We start from the raw sequence: 22723 nt of genomic DNA, 5'->3' as shown, positions 1-22723 counted from the left end.
CATATTAATCTGTCAAAGTTCTGATTAAAAACTTTTTTGGGAAATATCCTAAATATTCCGATTCAGGATGTCTCCTGTAGGTTAGCACAGTTCAAGGATTGTATGTGGTTCACTTTTGCCATTGTCAAAGCATTTTATGACATTGCTGCATCTAGAATTTTGCCACCACCTAGTTCCACTTATTGGATGTTAAATACAGGGTTTCACAATGTTGACAAAACACACAAAAGATATTGATAACTATTCCTCTGCCGCCATAGGAACCGGTGTCCAATCACAGCGCAGAAAGGTTGTTTTGACAAAATCCTGTTTCCCTGCTGGCTGCTTTGGGGAAGGGGATTTTTTAATGTTTCCGCTTCTTGCCCCTGCATTAGTCCTAATTGGTTGTTTGACCACGAGTGCCTTCGTAGGTAAATTCGCCAACAGAGGGTCACTGCCATAAAGGCAGTCTCTGCATCGGATACAATAACTACTGGACTGTAGACATAATAAACTTGTGTCAAACTGGTATTATATTGTATGTACATGATGTTCATACTTGGACAAACCAGCAATGTAAAACAAATTTATACCTCTCTTGATTAATTGTGAAGAGCTTGAAATAGATTGTGGAACTGAACACTTCCATATCCAGGATTCAAACCTGTAAACAGGGACTTCGAGGTGCAGTACACAAATGATGGTGCCATGTAGGCCAACTATGACTTAATTGTGTTCTGTGTAGTCAGATTAACATGAAGGACTTTAAAATATTTAATATTCTTAAAAAAATCCCATTTTATAGTAAAACCTGGATTTTACGTTTTTCAGGGGACAGAGTTGAAAGAACTTAAAATACAGGAAAATGCAAAATTAAGGAAAATTTTATGGCATTTTGCTGTGTCGGGACCATGAAGATTAAATGTAGAAAAATGTAAAATCAAGGAATGTAAAATTGGGCTTCCTCTGTACTGTAAATTATGAATTGCATTGTGCATTAACCTCTGTTTCCATTTTCTGCACCTGTCCCCACTCAGTGTGCTCAGCCACCAAGAATGGATCTACACTATGTTGCCATTCGTCACTGGACACCCCTCAAAAAGTGCTTGGCATTCTCTGCACACATCATACAACCTATAAAAGGCATTGCCGGTTGAGAATACACTCATACCAGCTACAGCACTCAATATGGGCAGATGACACGAACTGAGTGAGGCGGAAAGAGGGATGATCATTGGAGCCCACAGGTTTGGGCATTCGACCCGTGAGATTTCCAACAAATTTCAGATACCCCGGTCAACAGTGAGTGATGTTATCGTGCCAGTAAACTGAAAATATTAACAGATCGTGACCGTCGATGCTTGAAACGTGTCGTGAAGTCAAACCGGAAGGCGTCGTTACAGATGGTGGCACAGGAGTTTTGATCTGCTTCCAGTAGTGCTGCAAGTGATCGTACTGTCCACCAAGAGGTCGTCGCACTTTGTTTTCATGGTCGCGTAGCAGTTCACAAGCTGCATATCACAGCCCGCAATGCGACCCATCGGTTACAGTGGTGCAAGGAACGCCGCCATTGGACTCTCGAACAATGGAAATCCATCCTATGGAGTGATGAATCGCGCTACCAGATGTAGCGGTCCGATGGACATGTGTGGGTGTGGCGTATGCCTGGTGAACGCTATTTACAGGACTGTATCATACCCACAGTGAAATTCAGCGGAGGTGGCATCATGGTGTGGTCCTGCTTTTTATGGTATGGTCTTGGTCCTCTTGTTTTAGTTAGGGGAAACATGAATGCCGATGCGTACCAAAAAGTTATGGACAGTTCTATCCTACCGACATTGTGGGAACAATTTGGTATTGGCCCATACCTGTTTCAGCACGACAATGCTCCATGTCATACGGCAGGCATTGGAGTTGGAGCACCACCGGAGAGTCAGGCCATGCTGCCCAAAAAACACCACTGAGCTGTTTGCCGCTTTGCAGGAGGAATGGAGCAAGATTCCCGTCGACACGTGTAGTGTACATATAAAAAATTGGTATTTTATTTGGTCTAGGAATTAATTTGTGCGGTTGTTACGCACACATTGAAGCTGTAGTTCAAACACAAAATACATAAATACCTTAAGAAAAAATATTGTCCATCGCGAGCCACCACTTTCGCCCATCTGTCAGGCAAGTTACGGATTCTGTGGCGAAAGAAGTCCTCATCCTTTGAAGCGATCCAGTCAGAGACCCATTTTTCGATATCTTTTGAAGAAGTGAACCGCTGTCCAATCAAATCGTTATTCATGCAATCGAACAAGTAGTAGTCCGAAGGAGTAACGTCTGGTGAATACGGCGGGTGGGGTAAAACTTCCCATCCGACATTTTCTAAATAGGTTTTGACCGGTTTTGCGACATGTGGGCGAGCGTTATCATGTTGAAAAATAAGTTTATCATGTCTGTTCTCCCATTCTGGTCGTTTCCTGGTCAGAGCTTGCTTCAAACGCATTAATTGTCGTCGATAACGTTCTCCATTAATAGTTTCACCCAGTTGCAGCAGCTCATAGTACACCACACCTTTCATATCCCACCATATGCACAGCATAACCTTTGCACAGTGAATATCTCGTTTCGGTTGTGATGGACCTGGTTCACCTGGCTTCACCCAGCCCTTTTTTCATTTCGGGTTCTCGTAATGGATCCACTTCTCATCACCAGTAACAATGCGATGCAAAAACCCCTTTCTTTTCTGTCTTTGAAGCAGCAATTAGCAAATGGTTTTTCGTCTTTCAACGTCTCTGTCTTTCAGTTCATGTGGAACCCAATGTGACATCTTTTGAATCATTCCCATGGCTTTGAGGCGTTTGGAAACTGTTGTTTGATCAACGCCTAATGCTTCTGCAAGTTCTTCCTGCGTTTGACATGAATCCTGATCGAGCAATGCTCTCAATTCTTCATCTTCAAATTTTTTTGGCTGTCCAGGTCGCTCTTGGTCTTCCAGGCCGAAATCACCACTTCTAAACCGTGCAAACCACTTCTGACACGTTCGCTCAGCTAGCGCATGGTCACCATACACTTCCACCAAAATACGATGACTTTCGGTAGCACTTTTCTGCATGTTAAAGTAATAAAGCAGAACACCCCGCAAAAACACTTTATCTGGCACGAACTACGCCATGTTCAGTTGACTACAAAATGCTGTTGTTGATGCGTCAATCAACTGCCCTATACTATGAACGATGCGCGCTGACAGGAGTTTTCAATGCATGTGTGGATACATGGAACTGTGGGACGATACGCTCGTTACACCATCTCTTGTCCAGGCACACGAATTAATTCCTAGACCAAATACATGAAATCTGAAGTGTTAAGCCCTCAGTGAAAACTGAACTCTACATTTCTTGATTACAGTTTTACAGTTTTCACTTGGAGTTTTTCAGTTTAAGTTTGATTGATTGATTGATTGAGTTGGTGTTTTAAGTCCACTTTATGCACAGTAAGGCTAATTGGTACTGGACCTACAGTTTTTAAAGTGGGATACAAACCACTGTGTGTCTCCACCAGGTATCGAACCCAGGACCCCTTGATTACAAGGCAACGACTCTACCACTGCTCTATCGGGGAGGACCAGTTTATGTTTGAATTATTTGATTTTCAGTTTATTTCATGAAAAAATTATATTACCGAGTAATTCCTGCTCATGCGATCATTGTTTTGCATAACAATTTTAAAATAAATTGTGGGAAAATGTAATTGATAGGGGCATGCATATTTCGTTTTTGATGAAAACCCGAAATGTGAAATAGCACATTGTAGTGTTAATTTTCCATGTTTTTGAAATGTGCGAGGTTCCTTTTTCTGCCATGTTTTGCCACAAAACAATACCAAATATACTGCAAAATCCAAAATAAACTCTTAAACATGAAATTTAGGGTTTATTTACCAATGCGACAACTTCAGAGGTCTGAATTATCCTGTGAGTTATGGGAATCACGGAAAATCGGTTAATTCTGCTGTAAATATTTGAGAAGCAAAAATGGACTCCTTTACACAGAAATAAATTTAATACTCTGATAACTCACTCTCTAAATGTGCTATTGTAAGCAAAATGTTAATTTTGTATAATAAGTATAATTTTTGAATGAAATTTAAGTTATCATTCACCATTTTAGCACCGAAATGCCATTTTATATACTGCTTTTTATCGCAAAATATACAAAGTTTTTGTACCGAAATCTTTATCTTTTATTTACCATAAATATGTGGCTCTAGTAATTGATTTTGGAATATTGTTTACAAATTTATTTTTCAAAACAAATAAATTTTTATAGCACAAGTTTAGATTGATTCTATTTTTATCTATTCCTGCAGAACCTCATCTAGCTGGTGGTTTTCCTCCTGATTATGTTGAACGAGTAAAGAAAGTGCATAGTGAAGGTGGATATGGATCTCAGGGTTATGGATATGACTGGAAGATTGAGGAAGCAAGAAAAAATTTACTAAGAACTCACACAACAGCTGTTAGTGCAAAGATGCTCTACACCTTAGCTCAAAAGGTAATTTAAATTTTATAAAAAAAAATAAAAAATAAAACCACTGCTGTGGTTCATGTAATATTGTTTCAAAAGTCACACTACCCTAACTTTGAGGGGATTACAATATGAAAGCTGTCAGAGCTTAGTAGGTTTTCCACAGTATAAAGTCTAGTCCATTTTGATTTCTTTTTAAAAGCACTTTTGAATGGCAGTTTATTCTATACAGGAAATTCTATAAATTAATTAATGGCTTGTGTTGGTGTATTTTTTTTGGAATTACCATTTCATGGAAGAAAAAGAAATGAACTTTTGCAGGGCCATAATTAGGGCTGAACCAATACCAAGGTTGATGTATTTGTAATGTCTGATACCAGTGGTATTGATATCGGAAAGTATCAGATGGATTTTATGTACTGATACAAACCAATACATTTCCAGCTTTTTGGTTGAAGCAAAAATTGCTAAAATGTGGTCAGCAAAATTGCCATGGAATGTAATTATCCTAGAAGTTATGCTAAATTCAAAGTTGCCATTGATATTGTACCAATATTTTGTGGATAGAATGTATTGTGTCATTATATAACATGTCATTGCAGTCACAAAATATGCCATTTTGTTTTTTATATTTTGTGTTTGTCGTTTTTATAAATAAACCAAACTGGAAATCCTGGGTCATGACAAGATTTGTGATTTAAATTTTAAATTTTCAAAATGGATTTTTTTTTTCTGTGGCGGCAGAACGTATTAATCCATAAGATTGTATTTGATTTAAACTTTCTCTGGAAGCTTCATATTGACCAGGGCATTCACTTCTTTACACCAGTCATCTACCCTCTGTGGTATTTCAATAATGCACAGTTAAGCTACAGCACCTTGAATAACGTAGTGTGGAAAATGACCCAAGAAACTAGTTCCCGATATGGATGACAACATAGATGGCAGTGCGATCAGTACGACTGCTAATTTTCTTATGAAAGTAATGCGGCTTAGTTAGTTTTTGGAATATATTGTGTAGATTTGTTTGTCTTGTAATGTTGTACGTGAATTGATGGAAACAGTTATATTTGTGGAGTGATTTGCAGTCACGAAATGGCATTAATTTGGAAAGAAAAGTAAAATAAAATTAATAAATAAATAGCATTCATAACACAAGAAGAAACATCGCAAAGTGAGTCCAGACGTCAGGTGTTGGATTGTGTACTAGAGTTTTATTTTTCTATGTTAGAATATAAATAGTATTCTCAGAGATATTTCATACCAAGGCGATAAACCACAAGTGTCGCTTGGAAGCAAGCAGTCTATAATAAATGTTGCCTTCTGAACCGTAGGGGCACAAGCTCTTGACTGCACCAGTTTGTCAAGGAGATATTAGACCAAAGCGGCACGCAACAAACAATACAGGGATTTCAAACCAACGCAACATGGGTTCTTCGGTCCAAGGCAGCTTTCAGACAGAAGGGACACGTGACACATGTTGCTTGGAAACGAGCCAAACAAGAGCAATGTTTCACACCATAGCAGCATGACGGGCAGCACAGGCCAGCGTTCGGTTGGTGAAATCCTCAAGTGATAAGTGTCGCGTGCTGCTTGTTGCGCAATCTCCCTAAAGCAAGACACTCATTACATCTCGCATGCGCAAACAACAAACCACAGCAACATGTTGCAAGCTATTGAGGAAATGACCCAGTTTGAGCAACACACAAGCAACAAAGCGACATGTGTTGTTTTATCCTGTTGCCTAGATCTGTTGTTGTAACATGCGGTTTATTGTTTCACCTAGATCTGTTGTTTGCACAATTAGCAGTAAATGGTTGCTAATATACTAAAGGCACCATGTCGCTTGTCACTTTGTTGGGAACTCGCTCTGTTTCATGTCACTTCGGTCTGAGTACCCTTCCTTTAAGCAGCTTTCTGACTGAAGTAACAAGTAGCATATGAACATATGCTGAATGTGACGCTTGCTGAACAGTTTGCTGTTTGGACCCTCATTTAAAATAAATGATGATGATATAATAATGAAACTAATTCATACATAAAAATTTAGTTACCAAGAGCATTCCACGTGTATAATTTTTCCCGTATTATTAATGAGTCACGATAACAGGATGTGGTAGACTGTCTAGAATGTTCGTTAATATCGTCATACCACTGAACCAAATATCGTAGCAATTATTACATTCATAGAAATACTTCAAGTAAAAGAATCAGATGTTGCAGTGAAAACCCCATTTACTTCCATTATAAGCAGATAAATACCATATAGTGGGACCGACTCCAGCGCCTCTAGCGGTATCATATTAGAGTGGAACCTGCCAGAGAGCTCAGAACAGTGCCATTTTACACACTATGTATTCAAGGCACTGTAGTATGGGCATCAGTTCAAAATTGTTTGAGGTCATCCCGTGTCATAATTTGAAATTACTAAAGATGCATTTTTTGTTTTGCCTAGGAAAAAGTTGATTATTCACTCATCCCCAGCGGGTGTTTTCATTTATGGCATTTCATTTTACTTGCTCTCGTCCCCTGATTTTCGCTTATAAAAATCAAACTAATGGTCATAATGTAATGAAGTTTGCTTTGGACATACTTTGTTGTATGGGATGCATGGTGATGTCACAGTAAGTGTTGGAAGTGGTTGGGATTTGCATCAATGCATGCCTGTACCCCTACATCCGCATGTTACAGAAGGTAGCCACCAACACATCAGGAGTTACAGTGTAAAAATCCCACCGAATGCTGTCTTGCAGACATGACATAAATACAAATTATGTACTTCTAAATTATGTAGCCTTCTCCACTCACCTGTCTCCTGATCCCTTTTAGGCTCAAATACAGGGTGTCCGGCTTGAAAGTATAATAAAAGAAAAATTAATAACTTGAGAAGTAATTGAGATATTTATTGGCGGTTTGCTTCTACAAGTATGTTCTACAAGTTTGCTTCTACAAAATGTTTTTTTTACATACCTAATACACCTCGATATGTGCACCATTAGTGGCGCGACAGACATCTAATCAGTATTCCACTTCTCTTAAAGTGTTTTGCTACATTGCAGGCGTAACATTAGTGATAGCTGCACGAATGCGATGGTGTAGATCTGGTAGATAATGAACTGGTGTCTGGTACACTTGATTCTTGATAAACCCCCACAGAAAAAATCAAGTGGCATAATGTCTGGGCTTCTATGGGGCCAAGCAATCCATGGACTACCTCTCCCAGTCCAGTGATCTGGAAACTCATGATCCAAGAAATCCCTCACAATGTTCGCCAAATGGCATGGTGCCCCATCTTGTTGGAAGATCACTTCACGAGGAAGTTGTGGCACAACATACAGCTCCAACATGTATATGCACGTTCTTGCATTAACTGTAGGCTCCGCGAAGAAGAATGGGCCTATAACCCTGTACTTCAACAATCCACACCACACAGTCACATTTGGAGAGTCACGTTCCCACTCCATCACTACGTGGAGGGGTTCACTTCCCCATATGCGGCAATTGTGCGTGTTTACCTTGCCGATAGTGTGAAATGTAGCCTCGTCCGAGAAACAGATGAAATCGAGGAATGCGTTGTTTTCATCAATTTGCCAGAATTGTCTCCGCGAAGTTCTTCCGTCGTGGCCTGTCCTCGGGCTTGATTTTGTGACGAAGCGGCATTTTGTACGCCTGTAGGCGCAACCTTTTATGGACGACATTGTGTACTGTCGAACGAGGTAACTGTAACTGCCTACTTGCTTGTCGGATTGACTTACGAGGACTCTGCTGGAAGGACACTCGGATTAATTCAACAATAGCCTCTGGAACTGCATGCTTGGCATGGTGGCCCGACATCGAAAGCAAACTTCCAGTTTCCCGAAGCTGCTTGTCCCACTTCTTGATTGAAATGTAACTGGGAACATCATCGGTTGGTTGCAGTCCATATTCACGCTGAAAATGACGTTGTACCATGATACGTTCTATGGTACATTTACTTCACGCGTCGTATTATTTTACTATTAATATTAACTTAATAATACTCAGCGGTGAACGATGAGGCTCGGTGAAGTACACAGACTCCTCTCAGGTACAGGGATAGTGTTAGGCAAAGACAATATTCACAGCACAGAGAAATAAAATCACATTATTGCAGTATATATAAACTGAAAGGTTTTATTCTTTATTCATTGCAATTATAATGCAAATATACTTGAGATGAAAGCGAGGATTTCGCTTTGTCGATGAATTGACTCAACTAAAACGCATAAACTCAATGCGTGGCTATCGGCAAGCCTATGATCACATAGACCTAGCTTGCGCCCCGAACTACCACACCAAGAGATATGCAATGATAACTGAGCCAATATTTGCTCTTTAGCCTTTTATTTCCAAATTACTCCTTAGGCTAGCTTTATTAGTTAACGTAGATTGGTTGCAGTATTGTGCATATCATCAATGCATGGCTATCGGCGTACCTATGTTCACATAGGCCTAGCTTGCGCCCCGAACTACCATACCAGGATGTATGCACAACACCGAGGAGTTCTTTTTTTTTTGGTTTAAAAGCTTCGACGATCCGTGGCGAAAGTGTGATGATTCTTACGCGATATCCTCGCTTTTATACTATTTTCGAGAACACAGATTAAAGTACAGATGAATCATTCACTATCTACAAAAAGATACTATCAACAAAACTGACATCTATACATCTTTAGAAATACAAATTCGTATAGTGCACTCTTGCAAACATGAAGATACATTAAACTACTCATAACAGAGCATAAAATACAATAAACATTAAACAAAAGATATATATTACTAATAAGGAACAATATTACATAGAATAACAAGGAACTTACGCTTTCTTTCACCAAATAAAAATATTAGTGACATATTTTCTACTTGTGACGTCACATAAAATATGGATCATGTCATCTGCCCCTTCCTTTCGAAAACTAAGTTTCAGGAAGGAAGTTATCTACCTGGAGGAAACTTAGTTTTAAAGTACACTCTCTTTCTTTTTATCCTCCGAAAAACGCACCAGTTTTAGGTTATCCAAGTTAACCTTACCATATAATTCTTTAGTCCTTGGAATTAGCAATGTCACAACATTATTTTCCACTTTGTCCACTAGATAAGGTCCTATCCACAACATAAATAACTTTTGAATGGTCCTATCTAATGAGGAGCTTAAGGAATGGTTTTTAACCATCACGAAGTCTCCAACTGTCACTGTCTTGGCGTTTCCCTTCTGTTTGAAATCCTTCGACAGCTTCTTCTTCTCCCTGACTTGGGCTAAGAATAATTTGGACTTCCAATCCGGTTGGGCTTCTTCCCGTTCGGGCCAATTGAAATGAGTTAGGATCTCTCTGGGTATAGGATGATTGAAGAATAGTTCAGCCGGCGAATATCCAGTTGTTTCAGAAATAGAATAATTAATCAGCATGACGACTGCAGCGTATGTTACCATCAGGCTTACCAACAATTAAGGTGCTCATACAAAATGAATATCAAGGCACAGTAACATCTCATCGTCTCCACTTTTTCAGTTCTTCTTTCAGGAGCTTTCTTGAGGCTATAGGTATGGGATATGGAGATCGATACACAGGTTCTGTGGTGGTGAGTTCAATTTCACACTGGAAGTTTTTAATAGTACCTGGTCTCTCGGAAAATACATCTCTATGCTTCAATAAGACTTCTTTCAATTGGCTTCTACCCCTTTCGCATAAAATCTCATTCGCATTGACCTTCTGCAGAATGTCGTCAGGACTAGCCGTCCACTGATCGACATGGGAATCTTCACGGACATTTCTTACATACGTCCCTTTCGAAGATCCATTATTCACGAGGTCCTGCTCTACCGGAACTCCGTCTACGGTGAGGGATAACTTCTCGCGCTGTAGGTCAATTCCTGCTTCATATTTCCTGAGGAATGGGTAGCCCAAAATAAAGTCAGCTTCGAGACCCTTCAAGACAAACATGTCCTCCAATAAATTTCTTCCAGCAATCTCCAGATATACTTGTCTACATCCTACAACTCTAGTTTTGTTTCTCCCAGTGAAATCAGTCAGCCTAACATCTGGACATGTTTGTAACTGCAATGACGGCAGCTTCTCTTTAATCTTCTTCCAAATGGCGTAGCTCATGAGATTACATTCGCTGCCAGTGTCCAGAACACAAATAAAATCGACGCCTGTTACAGTTGCCTTAATTAACGGAGCCCTGGGTAAATTTTCCTTTCTAACTCCTGTTGTAGTGCTCTATCTAAACTTTGTTCTCCTTCATTGAGAGTCAGCACAACAAAAAGATGATTATCTTCACTATTTATAACGCTGTCATCGGTTCCCAGAGAAGTCCAAGATTTTAGCCCAACCGTGATCGGGAACGAAGAATTCACGTTGGGCGACTGGCTAAATCCGACTGCATACCACTCGGATTAGCACTAGTCGATGGTGCCCAACAAAAGTCTCTTGTTATGTCGACGCTTTGACGTTGCTCGTTCGTCAAACGTGAAGCAGAAGGTTCAAACGGAGGCGCCGTCGCTCTGAAGTTACTGGGTTCAGAGGCGTTACGTGAAGAGTCACGGGAATGGTCTTCTGGATCAGATCTGGAACGACGCGGCCCACGTGCGTAGTTGTTCCTGCCATCCCTTCTAGGAGGATTACGTCGTCTGTTGTAATTGGAATATCCATTCCTCTGGTTCTGCATAACTTGTCTGACTCTGGGTTGTTGGTTTCCAATTCTATTTTGTCTGGGAGCATTTCCCTGGCCTGCACCTTCCCTATTCCACACAGGCTTCCAACTGTCCTGCTCTTCAAGCACCTCGAATCTTTTCAAAAAATCAGCAAGCTGTCGTACAGTTCGAGGAGAGTTAGCCAAACTCAGGCTGCGGGCTCTATATGGAAGCTGAGAGATAATTAAATTCACTATCTCTGGTTCTACATAACGGGCAGACAGATTGCGGTAGGCTGAGTAAATGGACCATGCGTATTCTTCCATACTCATACCAAACTGCTTTGAATATCGACGAGATCTCACTGCCGTCAGCTGCCTCTCTTTGGCCTCTTCAGAAGCATATTGTTTGCGAAAACGGCGGCAGAAATCGGAATAGGACCTGAACTCCAACTGATTTGCTCGAAACCAATGCTCAGCCTGGCCTTTGAATAACCGAGGAATAATTTCCAATCGGTATTCGTATGGAACTTGCATTAAATCAAAGTTGATATTGAGTTCTTTTAAATACTGTTCAGCATTCTGGGCTTCCAGGTCTCCCTTGAACTTGGACAAGGAATTAAGGTCTGCCATCCTTGGGGTTCCTGTCGTCGTTGATCGCTGAGTTCGCGGTGGTGACTCATCTGACCCGCTTCTCACATTTCCATGCCTTCGTGTTCGCTTCCTGATATTCGCTTGATACTGAGAGTCCGAGCTGGTGCTGGAAGAGGAGGAACTGCGATCTTTCTTCCTTGCTAGACGTTTCCTCTTTGCCCCTTCTTCATAACGACGATGCCGTGCCCTGGGAGATTCACGCTCTCTGTAACCTCTATCATCGCCCGAAAGACTAAAGGTAGGTGGAACAGCAGACGCCACTTCATTAGCCCTTGAATCAGCAGTAACTCGTGGGCGACATACTTGTTTCTCTTTTCTAGTTCTCTCTCCACCTGTTCTGTCCATTGCTTCATTTAGTTCAATGTTAATGGTTGGCAACACTGCACTCTCAGCAACTGCAGACGGGTGACCAGCTGTTCGAGATCCAGTTTCTGTTTCCGTTTGCCGGGAAACGTGCATAGTCTCTAACTGATTCGTAAGTTGTTCTACCTGAGTCTTTATTTCCTCAACATCCTTGCTTCTTTGAGACACAACGACGGAAATCTGACTAATATTTTCTTGGACCTCAGCCCGAAACTGTATTTTGTCAGTCTCGGCCTCGGCCAACATCTGTTCTATTGTCAGCTGTTTTTCAATAATCCTATTGCACTCTCCAGTGAATCTCGAGTTAATATCCTCCACATCTGTGCGAACATTTTCTGTGGCTTTATTTACATCGGCTGCCAAGCTACGACGGAAGTCATCAAAGTCTATCTCTCTAGCCTGCCGGATTTCTTCAGAGAATCGCGCTCTAGTTTCCTCGTTCTCAGACTTCAGTTGTTGAATCTCACAGGCCATCTCGCCTATTTCAGCTCTTAATACTTTTATAGATTCATCGTGCTGCTTGCCGATATCATCCTTTAGCAACGCACATTGTCTGAGGATATCTTCCTTTAATATGTCAGATTGTCTACAGATATCAGCCTTCAGTGCTTCAGACTGTTTGCAGATATCAGCTTTCAAGCTGGTAATGGAATCAGCTTGCTGTTTAATATCAGCCTTCAATGTTTCAGACTGTTTGCTAATATCAGCCTTCAAGTTATTAATGGAATCAGCCTGCTGTTTAATGTCAGCCTGCAATGTTTCAGACTGCTTGCTAATATCAGCCTTCAAGTTATTAATGGAATCAGCCTGCTGTTTATTGTCAGCCTGCAATGTTTCAGACTGTTTGCTAATATCAGCCTGTAATGTTTCCATACTTTCAACTTGCTGCTTGCTAATTCCTTCAATCATGGCTTTTAAAGCTTCAAAAATATTTAATGGATCAGATGTAATATTTGTAGACAACGATTCACATTCTTTACAAACGAAATCGGTAACTTCGTGGCTTTCAGATCGAACATCTAAGCCACAACATTCATAATGTAGAAACTTTGTACATTTCATGCACACAAATGTGGTTTTATCTTTATCAATGTTCCGACAACAATCGGGAACATTAAGCTCTGAACTTGAAGCAAGACTTTTATTTGCGCTACGCAAATGTTTTCTTTCCATTTCAAACGAAGTAGTTCTGTGCTTTTCAACAAATATAAAAGTTTAGTGCTCTTGCACAATGAATCTCAACTTTAAACAATTGTCTTGCCCTTGTACACTACAAAATCGAGCCAACACGTTGAGCTGCCACTTGATACGTTCTATGGTACATTTACTTCACGCGTCGTATTATTTTACTATTAATATTAACTTAATAATACTCAGCGGTGAACGATGAGGCTCGGTGAAGTACACAGACTCCTCTCAGGTACAGGGATAGTGTTAGGCAAAGACAATATTCACAGCACAGAGAAATAAAATCACATTATTGCAGTATATATAAACTGAAAGGTTTTATTCTTTATTCATTGCAATTATAATGCAAATATACTTGAGATGAAAGCGAGGATTTCGCTTTGTCGATGAATTGACTCAACTAAAACGCATAAACTCAATGCGTGGCTATCGGCAAGCCTATGATCACATAGACCTAGCTTGCGCCCCGAACTACCACACCAAGAGATATGCAATGATAACTGAGCCAATATTTGCTCTTTAGCCTTTTATTTCCAAATTACTCCTTAGGCTAGCTTTATTAGTTAACGTAGATTGGTTGCAGTATTGTGCATATCATCAATGCATGGCTATCGGCGTACCTATGTTCACATAGGCCTAGCTTGCGCCCCGAACTACCATACCAGGATGTATGCACAACACCGAGGAGTTCTTTTTTTTTTGGTTTAAAAGCTTCGACGATCCGTGGCGAAAGTGTGATGATTCTTACGCGATATCCTCGCTTTTATACTATTTTCGAGAACACAGATTAAAGTACAGATGAATCATTCACTATCTACAAAAAGATACTATCAACAAAACTGACATCTATACATCTTTAGAAATACAAATTCGTATAGTGCACTCTTGCAAACATGAAGATACATTAAACTACTCATAACAGAGCATAAAATACAATAAACATTAAACAAAAGATATATATTACTAATAAGGAACAATATTACATAGAATAACAAGGAACTTACGCTTTCTTTCACCAAATAAAAATATTAGTGACATATTTTCTACTTGTGACGTCACATAAAATATGGATCATATCAACCAGTGTAACAGACTTTAGTTCCACGAGAGAAAGCACACAGAACACCTTCTGCTGTGGAGTTCACATGGCTACTGATGCGCCCGTTTACATGAAGAAAGCAGTTACGTGCAGTTATGCGCATGCACACGGGGTACCAACTGCCGCAAGCATACGTAAGAAAAACATTTTGAGTTAACATAAAAAAGGTTTTTTTGTGGACCCATGGACATAGGTCTAAGGAAGAGATTAGTGAAATGTTTTGTGTTGAGTGTAGCACTATATGGTGCAGAAACCTGAACGTTGAGAAGAAATTAAGAGAAACTACTCGAATCTTTTGAAATGTGGACATGGCGAAAAATGGAGCATGTAAAATGGACGGACAAGGTAAGAAACGAAGCCGTACTGAAAAGAGTTGGTGAAAAAAGATCTATACTGGAGACCATCAAGAAGAGGAAAAGAAACTGGTTAGGACACTGTCTAAGAAGGAACTGCCTTCTAAGAGATACCTTGGAGGGAATGGTTGAATAAAGAAAAGTCCGTGGAAGAAAGAGATATCAGCTTATGGATGATATTAAATTATCTGGGTTGTATGCTATTACGAAGCGTAAGGCGGAGAATAGGGAAAGCTGGAGATTGCAGTGAAAAACCTGCCAATTAGGCAGAAAACAATGAATGAATGAATACTTGTAGAAGCAAACCACCAATAAATATCTCAATTACTTCTCAAGTTATTCATTTTTCTTTTATTATACTTTTAATCCGGACACCCTGTATTTTCTAAGGATCTTATTTTCAAATACTCTCAATTTATGTTCCTGTTTCAATGAAAGAGACCAAGTTTCATATCCATATAATATTACAGGTAAAATTACTGTTTTGTATATTTTATCTTTTAGTTTCTTAGATATTAAACGAGAAGACAAAAGTTTATGAAGAGAAAAGTATTATTCATTATTAAATGATTGTTTTTTAATGCCCTTGTCGAGGAGTTTTAGCCCTTTTTCTAATATTTGTTCCTAGTAACAATTGGAAACAAAGAACTTATTTCAATTTTCGCTTGTTAATAATAGTAAGAATGGATCTGTTGTTTTGTAATTTGAGTATGTCATGCCTTCATATGTATAGTGATGAATGAAAAACACAGAACTAAAGAATATTGTATAGTTTATAAGAAATGGCACATTAATTGCTACCATGCCATGCTGGGAGATCTATCTCCCATCTGTCCTCAACAGGTTTTCTAATGGTGCTAAAGGTTAAATTTGTAATCAAACAAAACATTTTATTTATAGTTATCATTAATGACTTCATATCTGTTAAGCTTTATTAGTATTTGGCATTGATGTGTTAAAACTATCAATGTAATATTTATTTTGACAAAGAGGTGACATTGGTTCTCAACTTTATAATTTTTAAATTGTGTTATGTGACTCATTTTAAATGGTAATAATGCAATTGAATTTTATTTTATTTTTTCTTGCCTTGTAGGAATTCCGTCCTGTAAAGTATTTCAGCATAGATAGAGTCTTCCGGAATGAAACATTAGATGCTACACATCTTGCTGAATTTCATCAGATTGAAGGTGTTATTGCTGACTATGGACTTACACTTGGAGATCTTATAGGTAATTAGTTTAATAGGAAGTTGCATGGCATATTGTACCACAACTAGGAGAAAAGATGGCAACATGGCACTATACTTAAATGTTTACTACCCTTATTGATGTTTGAACAGTGCAGCAATTTAAAAGTTGTTCTGATTGGTTATAAATGTTAAAATATAGGTATTGCATTGGATATACCATGTCAGTGTACCACAGGGTCCATTAAAATTATTCAGTAGCATGACATAATCAGAATATTAATCCAGGTTCAATACCCGGTGGAGGCACATAGTGGTTCAAAACCGTAGGTTCAGTTCCTATTAGCCTATCTTTGTATAAAGTGGACTTACACAAATTCAATCAATCAGAACATTAACCCTTTAAATGGGTAGCCCACCTGTTATCTACAGTGGGTTTGATGAATATATCCATCATAGACATTCTCTGGTTCAATCCTCCTGCATGTGACGAGCTACGGACCTGCTATTCAGTTAATATTTCCACAATGAGGCGTCACTCTTGAGAAGCTACAGAAAATTTAACTATTTATAATCACATCAAGATGGAGATGGTGCTTCCATGTTGGCACTCCGCTATCTGTGTGTATCTTTCAATAATATGTAAAATATCCTGTGGTGCAACAGCCATTGAAGAGATACAGGGTGATGTGTGGTCAGCAGGACGAATCCCCCAGTCATAGGTTTCCATGACCATGTTATGCTACTCATTTGTAGCTCCCCAATTTCCTCATGATGGTGGGTGGCCACTGGTCCCATACACAGGCCAAAATCTCCGGAGAAAATTTGGTACACTTTTCCCCAGGAGATTGGAACCTGCGTGCATCCCATAGCCGGAGCCAAAAGCATGACACCTTAGAATGCACAGTCATGCTACGGGACTTGTTCGTATTTCACTTGTATAAAATAGAGTATATAATCTGAGCTCAGAGCCAAGGTGTGCGCCAATTCAGGAGCCACATGAGCATTTTTCTTGATTAAGTGATTGAATTAGGGACTTTAGGTTGCTTTTCTATCACTTTTGGCTAATTGCGATGATGAGGATGAGTGATGATGATATTGATAAAGATGTGGTGATATTGATGAAGGGGCACTGACAAAGAACAACATGCCCAGGCTGGGATTCAAACCTGGGACCTCCAGACTTCTTGCAATTTGAAGTCTTGCATTTTAGAAAGCAACAAAATGAGACATCTATGCCCTGTCCCAGCTAACTGTGGAGCAAGGCCATTCATAGCATCAGAGAAGTGAGGGAAATCTATTGCTCAGAGCGAGTCAGTAGACACTGATGGGAAGGCTGGTAATTTCAGTCGCTTTCCCCCACTTCATGCAATTCTGTTCGTCTCACGTGTTCATTGGTGGAGCCGTCTCATGTCACTACTTGCGCAGAGACTTGTTTTTGTTTGCCTGCTCCACAGTTACCTTGGATGGAGTATATCTTGTTTGAGTATAGATGATGCACATTGAAGAGTGATGAACAATTGTAATTTTTAAAAATTACCCACTATGGAAGAGATTTGGCATGTGAAAATTACCCACTTAAGGCATTAAAATGTAATTTAATCACAAAGTGCAATTTTAACACACAATAATTGTGCTAATTAATTGAATTTGCATATTATACATGCAAGAATGTGAGACATTTTACTTCACCATAGCTCGAATCCTGTAGAATATTGGTATTTAAAATTGAACTGGTACTTTCTAATATTGATACCACTGATATTCAAAACATAACATTGGTACTGGGATTTTTAATATTTGAAAATCAGAAATATGTTGATATTTTTTGATTGAAAATTCTCCAACTTTTCTCAATTGTGCAGATGGAACAAATGGACAGATTAATCAATACTGTATCAGTATCATGTCAGTTTATCTGTAAAACCTCCAATAATTTGACAAGTCTGCTACTTACAGGAAAACCTCATTAATACGATATTCGTTAAGACGAAGTACCCTTTAATTCTTCCCATTCCCCAGCCGATAACTAGGATTTATAATGTATTTCAGTACGGATAAATCGAAATACGTTGCTGATTGTTTCGGCCATGATTTTCTTGTTTGTGTGCGCACCCGGGCTCCTTTCCTTTGGCATCTAAAATAAAGCAACCAGTTCTGAATACCTTCTTCAAAACGAACAAAAACTACAATAGCTCATTATCCGCCACTGGTGTGCATGGCAATGCGATAATTGCAGAATTCAGGTCCCTCTTTCTTGTTTGAATGCAGCTGTCTGGATAGGAAATATTGCCCATATTATTGTCTGTTGCATGGTAAAACGTAATGCAAGGATCATTTTTGTTTTCCACACTGCTGATAAAAGTTCGGTCTTTGACAATTGCATTATCTTTAAAATGCTGAGGATTTCTTTTCTGCCACCTGCTGCTCTAACTTCCAGCCAGTCTCATTGTGTTTAGGTTGCAGCTGGCGCCAGTGTTTAGTCTAGCATCTGGAAAGTTGTCGCTTGCCGGGCAATGACTCATCCAGCGCTAAGGAAAAGCGTCATTGTTTTGAATCTTGCAAAGTGCAAGTTTCGTAAAGCTTGTTTTGAGTTAATTTTATGCTGATGAGCTAAGCAGGACTAAATATACCATACAGTTTAAAAGTGGGATCCAAACCAGAGTGATTATCGAGTGTGGCGCTGTTTAATGTGTCCTACGATACACATTAGGTGCAAACAGATCGCAAGTTGCGTGTTTCCTTTTTCAGGGTGGATTACAATGCAAGTTGAGGAAGAGTTTGGACTGATTCCTGCAAAGGGGGAGAGGGGGGGGGGCAATATGAAGGTAACTGAAGCAAAGGAAACTTGACTTTTTTTAGGATGTGTTTTAGACAGCCGAACCAGAACGACATTTACAGCCCCGATGTGTTTTTTTTTTGTGCCAGGGAAAGGTTGTGTTCTCTCCCAAGAGAATCTTCTCTTACCAGTTAATCCTGTAAGGGACAATGTTCTAGTGAACGCACATAAAATCCAATATTCATTCTGTCCGATTATCTCCCGTCTCTTGCTTGCGCCAGTGTGACTACTGTCAAGATCCTTCCGAGTTTCACTTCTTGCAATAAACGAGATTGTTTTCCTTTCCGTAGGTCTCGGTGCAAACTGGTTTCTTATGAACTAAAATTGTAAGAATTTCATGGAAGAGCAACGACTTTGCACAATTGAAAGAAAATACAGTTTTTTTAGAAGACTTTTTGCCACAACATGCATCCCGTGCATAACCGGTTGTATAACTAGGCACGATAACTGGTGTTACCGTCTCCTTGGAATCTTTGTGTCCATGTAAGCTCCGTGTTCTCATTTTGTGTAACATTTTTTACACTTCCTTTAAAACATACAATATTATTATATAGTACATATAAAACTTATTTTCTGTGCTACCACCAAGTATAAAACATCCGTTGTGGGGGTAATTTATACTCTACTTTATTTACACCTGAAAAACAAGCGCCATCTTGAAAAGTTTGGATAACTCGGAAGTCGTTTAATTCGAAGTTGACATTTTTTGTCCCTTGAACTTCGTATTAACAAGGTTTTCCTGTATATAAATAGCCTAACAACTAATGCAATATACTGACATTTTTTGTATAATTTTACAAATACAAAGGCAATATTAGGCATTCATATATCCTCATTTGTGAAGTGTATTTCTAAATACACAGTTCCTTTTCTAAGCCCCTGGTTACATTCATTAATTAAGGAGGTAAATGAATCATTCAGGCCAGGACTCAAAATGGAAAGTTTCATTTTACTTTCATGTTACTTTCGTTAACATGGTGTTGTCTCTTTTGTCTGTTTACTACTTACTGACTGACTGAATTTGTACTTTTGGGTGTGTCAGCACTTAGGCTATTTTGCATTCATCACATTACACGGGGTCCAGCCCCTTATCATAACTGAAATGTAGTTAATATCACATAACTGTAATGTCGGACTAAAATATCCTTACTTGGGTTAAAAGCCAAGGCTGTAAATGGACACTCAGCACCCGCAAGGACAAAACAAAGGACAACGCACACAGTCCTACAAGGATTCTACTGGCTGTAGGTCCAAATGCCACAGTCTAGTTAGTTTGCTATATGCAGTCCAGGGTGTACTACCAGGTGTGCCAGTTAATAATTCTTAATTGATCCGAAAGAAAACAAGTGTATCTGGGGAGAAAGGTAACAAATGCTTTATTCAAAGTATGCACCATTGCTAGCTATACATTGTGCCCATCTGTCCGTCAAATTGTGGATGCCCTTCCAGAAAAATCATTCACATTTTGAGGTGATCCATTTAGCAATCCATTGTTTGACATCTTCGTAATTGTTGAAGTGTTGCTGGGAAAGTGAGTGAGACATCGATGAAAACAAGTGGTAGTCCGAAGGTGAGTATGGCGGGTGGGGCAAGAATTCCCAGCCAAGTGTAGAAATGGTGTTTCTGACACCTTTCACTGTGTGTGACGAGGCGTTGTCGTGCTGCAAAATCACTTTTCTGTCTTGTCGCCCAAACTGGGAACTTTTCGATCAATGCATGGTTCAAGTTGATGAGTTGTTGATGGTAGCGAACGGCATTCACTGTTTCACCTGGTTTCAGAAGCTCATGGTACACCACACCCTTCTGATCCCACCAAATGCACAGCGTTCTCTTCCTTCTGAAGCAATTTGGTTTTTCGGTCGATGTTGAAGGTTGTCCTGGGTCAACCTATGACTTCTTTGGATTTTGGGTTCTCGAAGTTGATCCATTTTTCGTCGCCAGTCACTATCCGATGGAAGAAAGACTTTCTTTCATGCCGAGAAAGCAACACTTCACACACCATTTTTTGCTTTTCCATTTGTCTTTCGTTCAGATGATGTGGGACCCATTTTCCTGCCTTCTGGATGTTTCCCATGGCATGAAGACGATCAGATATGGTTTGGCGACCAACATTTAACTTCTCTGCCAGTTGTTGTTGCATTTGCATATCTTCTTCGTCCAACAGTGCTTGCAATTCTGCATCTTGCAATTTTTTCGGCTGGCCCGGGCAATCTTTATCTTTCAAGTCAAAATCACCACTTTTGAATCGTCGAAACCAACGCACACACCTGTCTTGCGTTAGGACATTGTCACCGTACATTTCCACAAGGATACGATGGCTTTCACTCGCATTTTTCTTTTGATTGAATAAACCTTACTTGGTTTGAAGGTCAACATGTTTCCCACACAAACCCAATATCACAATCACTTGCCCTCGGTTGTACATCCACGGCATTTTGACAGGTACTGTCCTGGCAACACACTGACGTAACAGTTGAGACTGTGCACCAACCCTTGCTTCCAGTGCCATTCAGCGACTAAATTAAGAATTATTAACCGGCACACCTAGTATGTGGAAGCGATGGTGACAATTGGGTGTACTATGTGGAAGGGTCACCCCTTACACCCCTGTCTTGATTACTACAGTGATGAGATTAATAACTAGTGAAATGATGTGCTGTATTAAAATTATTAATAGTTAATATTAAGATATTTACATAAACATCAAATAATACAAAATGCATTGGACACACGGATTTTTTTTTAATTTTATTTAAACAGACTGAAAACTTGAATGGTAGTAATCTCACCTGAAAGTCCTCAATCTTGCGTGTGATCAAGGATTAGAATTATCGTTTGACTCACTTGAAATTTTACTCTTGGGTTAATCAGGGCAAAGAAGAATCGATGACAGAAATCTCTGAAAAAAGGGAAAGTCAGAGAAAAAAAAAGAGATACTGCAGGTGGTGTGCTGGCTGCTGTACCAATACTCCGTACATGTCTCCAATTTAGTCAACATACGTGCTGTCATACTTTACTAAGCCCCCTCGCTTCAACGACACAACTCCATGTGTAGGGGAAACTTGTGTGAATGCTATAATATGTACTATTAAAGAGTATTAACAATGTAATTCACACTGAAAAGGAAAGTGTAGGGATGGGACCGATTAATCGGTATTCTATTGGTATCGGCCGATATAGGCATATTGGTTTATCAGAAAAATTACCGATTATTTTACCGATTCGATATAGCAATAAATATCTGTTAATTTAGCGCAAAATTCTGCCATTTTGTTGTAATTTTTATGGATAATCTCCATACCCTACTTTCTAAAAAAGTAAATGTCTAAATATGCAATTTGTTGTGCACAGCAGTCACCTTGAAACACATATTTATTAAGGAGGTCAATGAACCTTTCAGGTTCTTCAAGGACCATTTCTAATTTTATATCGGTAGAATATCGGTTATCAGTATTGGTGAATTTTATATCGGTACTTTATCGGTATCGGCCAAAATTTCATATTGGCCCATCCCTAGGAAAATGTAGTGAAACATATGTGAGAATATTTATAGAAAAATAAACAAACCGGAATGGTCTGTTGTCATTTCTGACAAGACAGAATGGAAAGTTGCAGATATTCATGAACTTGAATGTCATTCCAGTCCACTCTGGTCTATTTTGAGCCCTGATCCAGGTTGTTCGTAGCACATTTGCAATTTTGTCTTGGATTTGTACACTATATTTGTCCATCTTTAATTAATTGCATAGTATCTTGTTGCAACAATTTAAATATTCAATATGTCTACAATTAGCCTGTAATATAGTGCAAAATTCATTTATTATGTGTATGAATATATCCATGTTTTGTAAAGCTAATGTCTAAAAAGCTTCCTTTCTCAAGATAATATTCTTTCCA

General features: G+C 39.3%; 1 protein-coding gene across 2 annotated transcripts in view; it reads left to right on the top strand.

Moving 5' to 3' along the window:
* Positions 1-22723, top strand: part of LOC145984222 (phenylalanine--tRNA ligase alpha subunit-like) — a 113861-nt gene that overhangs the window by 34532 nt on the left and 56606 nt on the right. For both annotated transcript variants that reach the window (XM_083117784.1, XM_083117785.1), the window contains exons 6-7: positions 4333-4517; positions 15895-16030. In XM_083117784.1, the coding sequence (XP_082973910.1) occupies positions 4333-4517; positions 15895-16030 (321 nt within the window). The remainder of the gene's footprint in view (positions 1-4332; positions 4518-15894; positions 16031-22723) is intronic.

The sequence above is a fragment of the Lepisma saccharinum genome, chromosome 2 (assembly GCF_977018435.1).
Source record: "Lepisma saccharinum chromosome 2, izLepSacc3.1, whole genome shotgun sequence".
In the NCBI taxonomy this organism is placed as follows: domain Eukaryota; kingdom Metazoa; phylum Arthropoda; class Insecta; order Zygentoma; family Lepismatidae; genus Lepisma; species Lepisma saccharinum.
This window is presented reverse-complemented; position numbering and strand designations above follow the sequence as displayed.